Genomic DNA, 12588 nt, shown 5'->3' on the forward strand with positions numbered 1-12588 from the left:
TGTCAATGATATATAAAAAGTGGCCTAAATTTGACAAATAAATTCCAGGAATGGGACATGCAATGGACTGATGCCAAAGATTATAACCGGCCACCAACACTTTTAAGTGAGAAAGCCATCAATTTGAAACAATGTAAAGAGATTATCAAAGTTGAGAGTGCTAACAACCAACAAACCCATCACTCTTGCAATCACTAACACATGGGTTATGGTCCTCAAAGTCAATGCATCAGATCACCTAGCTGTTTGGCACTTTGACTTGTTGGTACTTCATATATACTAGTAGATTTCATTTCATCAATTTCATAACCCAATTTGGATCACACAAAAGGGGCAAATGGCACATGTCATATCTTGATACATGTATTTTCCTTTTAAAGTGGTTGATCAATTTTTAATTAAATTAACAGTATACAGTGGCTGGTGGCATACATTAGTAGACACCGAATTACACCATTAAGAGCCGTGTGGTTCATATCACTATATATGTTTTAATTGTTTAAAAATATAGTAGTTAAAGTGTAGTAAAAAATACTGCATGTAATAGTTTAAATTTAAGTATACACCTAAAACCAAATGTATACTCTATAATAGCTGAGTACATCTTGCTACATGAATACCAATATACCCTCAAAAGTATTAGACTGCTTAGAGAATGTTGCTGGATAGAATATAGACAAAGAAAATGTCAGAAAAAATTTGAGAAATACTATTCAGAAAGTAAAACACAGATGATAGAAGGAGAAGACACAGATGATAGAAGGAGAAGAGATATTATATAAAATTGTTAAATTTATTGTGTATAATAGAAATTATAGTTAAAGGATTCAAAACACTCTCAAACTCTTTGAACCTAGAAAATAAAGCTCTTTACAAAGAATATAATAACTAACTGTCTAATCGAAAATTATTACAACAGAAAAATAAAAAACAATTACAATTACAACTCAACTTATGTTAATTAACAAATAGATTAAATGATCTATTCAGAAGACAAGAGTACAAGAGTATTAGACTAGACAATCATTGTCGTCCACCCTATTTCTATCATTCATTGTCCAACAATCAATATAAAATCTAAGAAAAAGAAATATAGTTAGATAACAAAGATTCAACTCTTCTCTACTATGGCTAGAAGAAGAAACTACAAGTCATCTCTCACATTCTCATGCTCCTTTTCATCATGGAAAATGTCCTTGACTAGCTTGTGGTTCAAGTGTTTTTTTTTATCACAAATATTAGTAGTTAATTGTTAATTTTTTGTTAGCAAGAGAGTCGAACCCACAATTTTTCTTTCTTTCTTTTCATCTTACTACCAAATTGATCTTATAACTTTCTTTGGGGTTCAAGTGGTAATGTCAAATGATAGTAGGAATCATTTGTTACAACTTAAATATATTATGATCTCACAGGAAAAAAAAATTAAAAAAAGGCTTGGTAGGTAGTGTGGTTTGCCTCAATTTGGTCTATATATAGCTACACAGAAATAATATAATATCATTATAATATCATTTTTAAAGGTGAGGTTACAAATGCTGAGTGTTTATTAGACCTAAAGTTTAAATCTTAGTCTTGGTTAAATATAAAAGCAAAGGGTTTTCTTCTTTATATAAATGGTCAATTGACTCGATATTGCTATATATAAAGACTTGTAATACTATAAGTAAGAACATTGTATAAGAATTTAGTACCTCTAATGTAATGTTTTTTGACTAATAAAAAAATATGTTATTGCAAAGCCGAGTTGAGAGAAGGAAAACAATGATTTTCTTTAGTCAGAGTTGTATCGGATATGGATGTAATCTCACATATTGTTGTCAGTTTCAGCCTTGATGTTATAGTCTTATAGACGTCATAATTGAGGGAATATATATAAGTGGACAATATAGTGATTGAAAATGGCTCATCTAAATATATATCAAGTGCTGGATATGGATAGGCTTCAATGGTGGACATGAATATGCGCTTTTAATGCTTATACATCAAGTAAAGCAGCTTCCCCTATTCGAGGAAATAGTTGTTCTCTTCTTTTGCCCCACTTATCCTTGTGCCATGCTATGATGAATTTGTGGAGGTCTCATAAGAAAAAAGTTCAATGCTTGTTGATGAATCCAATCAACCACGATTTCTTGTGTTATCCTATTCTCACGAGTAGTGAATGTTATTGACTAATTTTAGGCACATATGACATCATGATATGCGACCTTTGTAAAACCAATGGTGCATGATGCTAAGTAATTATGAGTAGTAATTATAGTTACAATTCCTAGTAACTAAAACTCCTTTAAGGGACGAAATTTTAATGGACAAGTGTAAGAATGTCATCTGAATATGAGTTCCTACCTAAGCAATATAAATAAACTAGTTGCAAGATGTGATAATTTGAAGCAATCATGCTAAATTGATGCAATGATGCTTTTGACCCTATAATCTTACACCGTTTTGGTAGCATTGCATCATTTTAAATTGCATCATATAACGAGAGCTAGCTAGGTGTCGCTTGCAGGTGCTAGTTGAAGGATTATCAGAGAGCAATAGAACAACAGAACAAAATTAATTAAAATAAATTGTATTTCTATCAGCAGAAGTACACATCAGAAAGTCATCGACTTATAATGATAAAGTGGACTTAAACAAGTCAATCTCAGGGTCAATTCCAATATATCGATACCATTCAAAGATATAGACGTTTTAAAATCATGCAATTGTCTTTTGAAGTCACAATTCACAATAAGAAAGACAGACAAAAGAGGGGCTCAAGAGAACATTTCAAATAAAACATCAAATCAATTATTAAAATTATAATCTTCAATTAACTTTGTCTTTAAATTTAAAAAATAATTAAAATTGATTCAAATGTATTTGTTTATTAATTTGATTCTTGAAATCAGATATTATTAACTATTTTAGTTCATAATTATTGAAGTATAAATGTGAATAAAATCCATATTAGTTAGGAATGAAAAAGTCAAAGAACATGTAATCAGGAAGACCATAAATCTAATGTTTTAAGATTTTAGATTAAAATATGATATGAATTTTTTAAAAATTGATTGATTGGTAATTGTAAAATTTAGGAGCTAAATTTGTACTTTAAATATTAAGGATCGAATTAATAATGACACTTATTTCAGTCATTAAATTGATGTTTTACTTCGGAAATTTTCCAAAAGATTAGTAGTCTGCACCATGTAAAGCATGCTCTAAATTACTGACATTTGTAATTTGTGCTAAAATTGCATATATGTAAGGTATAGGCAATAGGCACACCGCATATTCCTGGTTTACCAAAGAAGAAGAAGGAAGAAGAAGCAAAAAACGAGATTGTTCCATCGGTATTTGGGTGCTTAAATAATTTAGAGTGATGCTAGGTGCACCCACGCTTTAAAAAAAGATCTCGAAAGCATTGTAAAGCCTATGCCAAATTATTAACGCGTTCACCTTCCACATATGCAAAACTGGCAGAGAATGTCATCCCAGTCGGTGTCACCCCAACAAAATCGAGCACAACAAAATCGAGCAGTGGGAGTCTGTACCGATTTGTTTTGTAGGTGTTGTCTATCAAAAATACCAAATTACATGCGTTGACTAACTTCACTGAATCAGGGTGATACCAAAAGATATCACGAACCACGTCTTCATCCTTTATTCTGTGCCAATGAATATACTGATCACGTTCAAGAAACTTCATCAAATGTTGCATTTCAAGATCGCTTCCTCTTATGGAAGAACAGAATGCACTTCTTGCATTGTATATCTGTTTAATGGTCATACAGCTATTGGTATTGTGTTCCTTCAGAGTTAGCAGAATGTTTCTTGGCTTCACCATGGACTTCGTCATATCAGCAATAAGTGTTTTTTTAGCTTTAGTCAATCGCCCTGCATATGGATGTCCAACTAATGACTTGGCCAATTCATGATTATGCACTCCACAAATCAACTTCACCACCCAGCCTTCTCCTCCAACCGCTGGCTTGCAACGAAGCTTGAAGGGACACCCACATTTCCTAGTCCCAGTGTCTCTTCTGATAAATTCTTTTTTTCTACACCTATACTCGTCACTCCTTTCACAACCAATTAACACAAATGTAGTCCTTCCTCTACTACCTGTGTTTGAGTCCGACCCTAAAATCACCGTCACAAATCCGTTTTCATGAGCCACGGATCAAGCCCACCGCAAAACATTCTCTCAGCACTCAAACACCTACAAAGAAATCCACATAATTTTTTTTACTAGTATTCATTTTATTAAATCTGTGACAAACATTAACATTATAACTTGAGAAGTGTTGAACACATCCGAACAATCAACATGTGGTTCATTCGCACCACATGCTTCTTCTGCATTTTCATAATCCATATCCGCTCGTTCAAACATTATTTCATACATCCACTCATCTTCGTCCATCTAACCAAATCAAACAAAAAATGGAAAAAAATTAGTAATTTAACAGGAAAAAAAGGAAAATAAATTAAAAAACAGCAAATACCAAAAATAATAGACTTACAGATCAACTTGATCCGGAAGTGTGTTACGGATCAAGTTGATCTGTAACAATTACGAATCAACTTGATCCGTAATAGAATTACGGATCAACTTGATCCGTAAATGAACCGTACGTCCACGACAAACGCCACACCCTCTGCGTACCTCGTTTACCACTGCCAACCACCGCAATGCACCTTCACCTTCACCGCACCTAACCTTTCACAGCGAACCAACGAACCCGAGAGAATGCCGAACGAAAACCACAAAAACACAGAAAAAATGGAGGCTTTGTGCTTTTCTGCAAAAAAAAAAACAGCTTTTATAAGTAAAAAATAGGCCGGGGGTATTTTTGCCATTTAAGAATTTTGCTGGGTGCACCAGCAAAAATGCTGGGTGCACCTAGCAACACTCAATAATATATGAAAAAAAAAGAGTAGTTTTATAAGATTTGAACTTGGGCTACTTCTCATATCTAAGGCTCGAACCTAATATATTTATGTGATATAGAGATTTTTTTAAAAGGTAAAATGATCATTTCATATCTTAAATTATTATATATGATAAATTTATTAATTTTAATGATAGTTTATTAATGATGACATCAAGGGGTGAAAATAGATTTGGATAGTTGAGTTCTATTAGACCTGAAGGTTTCTCAAATCTATGGCTCGAGCCTAATATATTCATTTGAAGCAGAGTTTTTTTTTAAAGACAAATTGACCTTTCTAAAAGTTGTCTAACCTCTGAAAACTTATTTTAGAAGTCTAATTAATGGTAAGGCCTATTAAAGAGGTTAAAAAACTAACTTACAGACTAACAGGCAAAAATTTACTAGTTATGCTGTTAATAACCATTAACCAATAAGACTTCGTTAACTTGTGTTAAGCTATGGAACTTAAAAACTTAGATACATTACAGGGATCAATTAATTATATAAGTTGTCTACTTATCATAGTATTGTAAAACCTATCCAGCGTCACCACGTGTGAGTGGAATAGTTTTTCAAGTTATTTTTTTAGTGACTTTTTTAGTCGCTTCTTTGTTTTAATTTAAAAACTGTGCAATGCACAGATGGGTTAAACAACCTCATCCCATCAAAGATGATTGGTGTAATTAATATTTACAACTATCCATTTTAAAGTACATAAGAGATTTTTACCAATTGTCTATGATGAGTTACATTTTTATTTAAGATAAGTTAGACATGCCCTTAACCATATGGCACCATTGAAATATACAAAACTTGTTAAACTGATCATTTTAACTGTTCTTAAATAGTTGGACTAGTCTACAACAACTTGTTTAAGTCCCTGTCACAATCAAACTAAATTAATCAATGTCTTCTTCCATAATCGTTGACAGATAATGAGATAAAGCAGAAATGTAACAACATTATGCAGGCAAGAGTTTATGAAGTGACTCGCACCCACAAGTGTGTACAAGTGAATTTAAATTTTGTATTGCAATTGCTAGCCCCTTTTAACCTCATCAATATTATAGCTTCAAGATTTTAATCCAATTAAGTTTTAATTTCTAATTTTCTTTTGAACTGTTTGATCAGATTGTTTCTCACATTTCATCTCTTTTCTTTCCCCTAAGGATTTAAAGAATTCCACAACAACTAAAATTTCAAAAATGATTCTCAAAGGCCCCCTTCAAAGTTTAATGTCATTAGCTCATTTACCAAATGTCAGCTATAAAGAACTTCAAAGGTGACTCTGAAAACAGATTCAGAAGAGGAGTAAATCCTTGCAGTTCGCTGAGAATAAGCATGGTGGCGAAATTGTCTTCAATACTTACAAAATTGTGCCACTTGGAATTTGTTGCTTATGAGCAGAAGAGGAAGAATTAAGCTATTGTTTACAAGTTACAACAGATTGTAAGCAGGCAGGTCTTGTATTTTGTTGATGTCTTCTAAGGATAGCTCTCTCTCCAATTGCATTCTTGTTGCTTGTAGAACATCCTAAAGCCATGCAATAATTTGCAGTGTCAATGCATTAAAGAGGTTGAAATGATCAAACAATACATTAGTGTGTGTTTCAGACAATCATAACTAAAGCAGTTCGTGAAAAAGATAGAAAAAAAATTGGAAAGTTTCTGTAATACCAACTTTATGTGAAGAGTCCTTACTTAGTTACTTCCCCGTTACAATTTTGCTTCATTAATATCTTCTATGATTCTTTCCAAAACTTGTTCTATTTAATCTTAGATTAGTTTTAATGTCCTTGAGTAATAACAGAAAATAAAGTTTCTCTTACTATAAGGAAAAGTGGCCATAAATAAGATATGGAAATTAAACAATTTCCAAGATCAGATATAAATTGAAAAGTAGCCTTAATATCAAAGTACTTGCCATTTCAAAACTCTAATCTAATCTTATTTTTATTTATTTATTTTCCTTTGGTATTATCTGTAGTGGTTGGAGGCCCAGGAAGATAGCAATAGAGCACAGGACAACAGTAGGCCCAAGAGGATCATCAGGAAACCAGCCCACTACAAGGACTTTGTTACACAATTAGCTCTTGCTAAATAGACAATAGGATAATGCAAAAGATAATTCTGTTGTAAGAATTGGTTAGTGACAACAAACTAATTCTGTTATTTCCATTTCATGTTTGTTACGGCACAGCTGGCCAACTAGTGGTTTTCAGCTTTTGTTATCCATTTCATGTTATAAATACCATATTTGGAAATAAAGTCAGCAAGAAGGAATTACCTATAGCTTGTAGTGATTAGTAGATAATTACGTTCCTAACATTGGACTAGGAGGGAAAAGACATGAAGGATTGGAGATACAGAAAACGCAGGGAATAAAAAAGCGTACGTTAAAATCCATGTAGGAAGCATGCATAGCCAGCCATTGTGCATCCATCATCTCAAATGCTATACAGTATAGAACATCGAATGCTTCTTCATTTTCTGCGGTAAGATGTAATGAGACTTATGAGCATTTGAAGGAGTAAAACATCAAAAAGCTCCTGGAAGTGGTCAAATACATGCAAGCATTTGACAAGGGCAGATTAAGATGTACCACACCTCCTAATAACTTAACAAAATTCATGCCTGGAAGACATCGTGGCTTTTCTGCAACAAAAAAAAAAAAACGAAAAAAAAAAGCATTTAGTGGAAATGTTATTAGAAAATGTACTTTACTTCCTCGCTTTTTGATAAAGGGAAAGATTTACAAACGCCAAAAGGTCAAACAACAAAATCAATACATAAAGTTAAAAGAAAAAGAAAAAGAAAAAGATGTTGACCAAATGCAACTCATGCCATATCTGTGTCTCGTATTGTGTCCCTACTTTCTAGCATTTTCCCCTGGTGCACTGGGCTACCCTTTACTGTTTATAATAGCAGAATCAGTGGAATGAATAATGCATTGTGAAATTGTACACAAACCTGAGCATAAATCCAACATCTGTATCAACATAAATGATATATTAATGCCAGCAACAGCAAATGGATATTCCCAGGTTGCTCTCTTTCCATCTTTCTTCAACAACAGCTTGTGAAAAGATTCCTTCATTTGAATTTCCATAAAATTAGTTATAACTCATCTTGTCTGCCAAGATAGATATCAAGGAACTAAAATGAGAGGACAAAAAGGCTCATCAAGTTCTTTCAGATACACAGAATAGAAGACACAAATGCATACCGGATATTTCCTTGCGAAAAACAGTAGATTTTCAAGGGAAATGAAGCCACACCCCCTGAAGAAATCAGGATATTAGACACAATACCTTGAAATAGAAAATTTTGAGGTAATGGAAAGGTCAAGCATAATGCACTCTCTTTTAAGTCTGTATGAACTAGTGTTTTCACATAATTTGCAATTACTAATTAGAAACAATGAAGTCACCATATCAATTAGGTTGGGATCATTGTTAAAGATAAGGAAAGAATCTACTCACTTGAAGTCTCTATGAACAAGTGCTTTCATATAATATTCAGTTAACTAATCAGAAATTATCAGCTCAGCATATTAATTTGGGATCCTCCATAATATATTAAAAGAATTGGTCTATTGAAGTTCTCTATAGTCATGTCCTTGTGTGCTTATGGAACAAGCAACGCATAGATCCCTATGACTAGAATTTAATCCCTAGTAGCTATCTAATAAAACTGATATATGAAGGATCATCAAATTTCTGTGAAATGAAATGATTTGGTTTAATTCTGTACCATACATTAAAGAATCATTAAATGTAAGGGGAAAAAAAATAGTGAAAATTCCATGCTACTATAAACCTTAATGCAAAGGGAAAGTGACGAAAATGCCTTGAGATCTTATAAGAACATGTAAGTGTACCTAAAGTCAGTCGATGGATTAGGACCTTGCCATCCCATATCTTTCCATTGGTCAGATATTAGGCCTTCCAGAGATACATTAGGAAAGGAACAATGCCACAAAGCTCTTAGTGATTCCTGTTGAAAGTTAATGATTTTGTGAGTTAAATGTGGTATAAACATAACATGTCAAAAGTTGAAAGTATTCCTAAACTACAGGGTAGGGTCTGTCTTCCTAAGAACCAGAAATGAAGCTTGAATTTTCAAGAAGCAAACTGAAGTTTTGATAAATAAAGAGGCAAAATAGGTTCATGAAAAACAGATATACTTGATGATCAGGTCGAGTCTCATCATAAGGAACTTGCAGCCGTTCTTGAAGCCTTTGAAGTCTTTCCTCCTGACATAAACATAGAAACAAATTAAGCTCAGAGTCTGTAATAACAGTAAGTCACAATTGAAAATAAACAGAAAATCAGAAGGAAAATTTAACAAATCACCATCTTCTGTTTTACCTCAATAGGACTCAAAGGATAATCAATGAATTTGTCATCTCGCTTGGTGGTTGTGCGGTGAAAGAGTCCTCCTATCCATGATCGTGATCCAACCATAGCATTAGCTACGTGTAACAAAATATAGATCAACACTGAAAGAAAACTTGGATGATCAATAAAATGATATAGGACAGAATCATCATGTTGTTGTGTTGTTGAGTCATTATAGACTTTGAAATACTGAATTTCAGAGTTGAAATAAGTTCTTCTAATGCATTCTGAATATTGTGTGTGCTTTGTTTGCTAATACAGAAAACAGAATGCAGAAGAGGCATTCCCTTAAACTGTCTTTTGAAAGAAAGTCCTAGAGAAGTAAGAAACGAATCTTGGATAGGACAAAACAACCAATGAAACTCTTTTTTTCCTGTTTGAAAGGCAGAGTTACTTTAATTTCATATGTAGGCTTGAATTATCAAGAGCGCTCTCAAAATGAAACTGCCAAACAAAAAATTACTACTTATTGATAGAAATAACTAGCAAACTATATCACCATATCTAGAAGGATAATTTACATGAGAAAGCATGAAAATCTGATAGTTTAAGTATTTTACTGGAACTGTTTGAGATTTCTAGTTTAAGTATTTTACTGGAACTGTTTGAGATTTCTCACAATGTTCAGTAACCCTCCACATCCTCATTGACTTATAACATCAATCAATTAACATATTGATTGAAAAGAGATGAAAAAATCTATAGAAACAGAAAGAGATCAAGATAAACAAATGTACTCACTAAAACATTGAGTAAACTGAGATATTAAGTGAGTGGAATTAGGTGTCCATTCCAACTCTTCATCTTCCTTTCTGCGTCTCCAATAAATCTCATCCTCGTCTACCTGTATTTCAATTTTGAAAGCATCCATAAGCAAAGAGTGATAGCATAAAGACAATACGAACAACTTGTCAATGTACCAAAACAATTGTCAAATTTTAATTCCATGCATTTAGATGAGTAAATCATAGCATGCTATCTCAATGTGCCTAGAAGAATTTGTCAGGAAAGTAAGGCGACAAACATACTTTTGGTTTCTGACTTAGTAAGAAGAGATGCTTGAGATTCAGAAGCTATACAATGATAAGAAACAATTACACAAAAGATTATTGAACTAAATAGCAGATAAGAAACACCTGAAAAACACTTGAGACTACTACATCACTGTCAGATCAAGAACTAATGGAAAAACGAAATGCAAGTCAATTCAATCCACATATGACAAATTATTTAAAATGCATTACAGTTTGGTAAAAAGAGACAATTTCTGAATGATGTGACAATTCTTTAATTCCTTTTGAGAGTCTACATTATCAACATTTTTCTCAAGGTGAATTTTCAGACATGGAGCTTATGATAGAGAGAAACATGAGAAAACAAAGGTGAATTTACTTTGCGAAGAGAGGAACAAGAAGGAAAACATCGTTTACGCTTCCTCAATCTCATGAGGGTGCAATCAGGAACAAGGGTCATTCAACCTTTTTTTCTTTTAACCGAAGGCAAAAGGAAGAAAAAGACAAGTTCATTTTGAAACAAATGGGTGATCTATGATTGCACTCAATTCATGCACCCCCTCCCCTATAATTCAACCTCCCCATCATTCATATGCTGTTTATCCGCTGATTTCATTTGTAGCAATTACTAGAAAGAGAAAAAAAATTAAGAAAACCAAAGTGCCAACATAATTGAAGGCCAAACCTGAGGTTACAAAAGCCATGATTACACGTTGAAATTGAAATAGAAGGGCAAGCATAACAAAGGGAGTCTCTTTTTTGCTTAGCTTTATGCTGTAAAGAAGTTAGTGATGCAAAAGAAGATTTGAAAAGTTGGGGTTGGTGTCTCTGCTCTGCCTAGCATTGATTTTTGCTTTTTCTAGCCCACCAACTTTTCATACAAGATAAACATGATATTTGTCCTATCTAGGTAAAGCATAGGAATAAAGACATGTAATGTAATGTAACATAACATAGCACAATGCAATGTAATGTTTGATACTTTGATATCTAGATAGATAGATAATATATATATACCAGCTATGTGATGTTAGGGTATCTCAGAAGAGGTGTCAATGGTTGTGATGTTGTTGTAGGTACTTGGTGGTGTTGATGTCAGAAAGAGAGCCACTAGAACAGTAGAGGGAAGTGGTGGGGCCAGAAAGAAGAAGGGATATGGGAAGTAGAAAAATGGCATTTTTGTTTCAGATTGAGTTTTGCTTTTGCATTGAGGAAGGGTCTTGTGATGGTTTGTTTTGTGTGTCTGTTTGTGTAGCTTTGGATGCCATACATTTTCCCCACTGCTAGCCTATACCGTAGTTCTCGGTGCTGCCCAAACTATGTGCTTTCTTTGGCTCTTTTTGTCATGCAAGGGTCCAAATAATAGCATGATTATTGATGAGTTTTTTTTAAAGACTTTTTGATGAGTTTTTAACTACAAGAAAAACCATCCTAATATGACACTATTATTATAAATCTGTTTGTGTGATGAGTTATTGTTTTGAGATGGAATTGAGATTTTAGTATACTATTATGGATAACAAGTGGCAACGGCAATTTTTTGTTTTGAACAAACCACCAATTTAGTCCTTCAATTTATTATCAGCTCTCCTAGATAGTCTTTAAAATAATGTAATTATATAAAAAGTTTCCTAAAGTATTAAATATTTATCGGTTTAGTTTCTATGTTAATTTATTTTGCTAATGTTTTTGGATTAATTTAATTTTTTATGCTTTGAATCATTATATAACATGATTTCTAATAATTTAGGAACTATTTATATAATTTTATTATTAAATTAATGGTTTATTCTTTTTTTTTAGAGACTAATTTTTTTTAGGTACATTAATTTATTTAATGGATAGACTCTTTTCCACAGATATTCTATTCATATAAATTTATAGATTGAATCTTTTATCACATAATTAATGGATATCATTATTTACTAAGCATGTCACGCGTGGGACAGATTTTGTTTTAAGGAAATTCACACACTTGTAGGTAGAAGCATTAAGGACCGTGTTCATGATCCAACAAACTCAAAGGTTGTTGATCAACGACCACGTGTCAATTTTATTTTTTTTGTTTTTATGTGTCAAAACTGCCACCTCATTAGTCATCATTCCGCCTTGTAAAATGACATGGTCGTAATTTTAACAGAACAGTTAATAAGGGAAGCTGTTATTCACACTACAAAATTTCCTTTTCTCAGTACCCATGTGAATAGTTTTTTGCTAATTTCCAAAATTACCCTTCTCACTAAAATACAATTTCGTT

At 32.8% G+C, this 12588-nt stretch overlaps 1 protein-coding gene across 7 annotated transcripts; it reads right to left on the reverse strand.

Moving 5' to 3' along the window:
- Positions 1–6105: 6105 nt before the first annotated feature.
- Positions 6106–11542, reverse strand: LOC114378557 (ELMO domain-containing protein A-like). Of its 7 annotated transcripts, none has more exons than XM_028337176.1 (10): positions 10711–10991; positions 10060–10162; positions 9289–9419; positions 9105–9173; positions 8799–8914; positions 8145–8199; positions 7889–8009; positions 7526–7573; positions 7314–7408; positions 6106–6452 (listed from the first exon to the last, which is right to left on the reverse strand). In XM_028337176.1, the coding sequence occupies exons 1-10, from the start codon at positions 10789–10791 to the stop codon at positions 6357–6359; spliced, it is 915 nt and encodes a 304-aa protein (XP_028192977.1). In that variant the 5' UTR covers positions 10792–10991; the 3' UTR covers positions 6106–6356. The 7 variants fall into 7 exon arrangements, with proteins under 7 accessions (XP_028192977.1, XP_028192982.1, XP_028192984.1 ...); XM_028337181.1 differs by lacking the exon at positions 10711–10991 and adding an exon at positions 11349–11542 and having other exon boundaries at positions 6242–6452; XM_028337183.1 differs by lacking the exon at positions 10711–10991 and adding an exon at positions 11017–11295 and having other exon boundaries at positions 6242–6452; positions 9289–9392.
- Between the last annotated feature and the right edge of the window lie 1046 nt (positions 11543–12588).

Source organism: Glycine soja, chromosome 12 (genome assembly GCF_004193775.1).
Source record: "Glycine soja cultivar W05 chromosome 12, ASM419377v2, whole genome shotgun sequence".
In the NCBI taxonomy this organism is placed as follows: Eukaryota; Viridiplantae; Streptophyta; class Magnoliopsida; order Fabales; family Fabaceae; genus Glycine; species Glycine soja.

Excerpts from the sequence above, each read along its gene's own strand:
- LOC114378557 (XM_028337176.1), bottom strand. The coding sequence starts at position 10,791 with ATGACCCTTGTTCCTGATTGCACCCTCATGAGATTGAGGAAGCGTAAA. Across the intron at positions 8,915-9,104 it reads AGACTCGACCTGATCATCAA|GAATCACTAAGAGCTTTGTG; the intron begins GTATATCTGTTT and ends AACTTTCAACAG. Across the intron at positions 8,010-8,144 it reads TTTTCGCAAGGAAATATCCG|GAATCTTTTCACAAGCTGTT; the intron begins GTATGCATTTGT and ends ATTCAAATGAAG.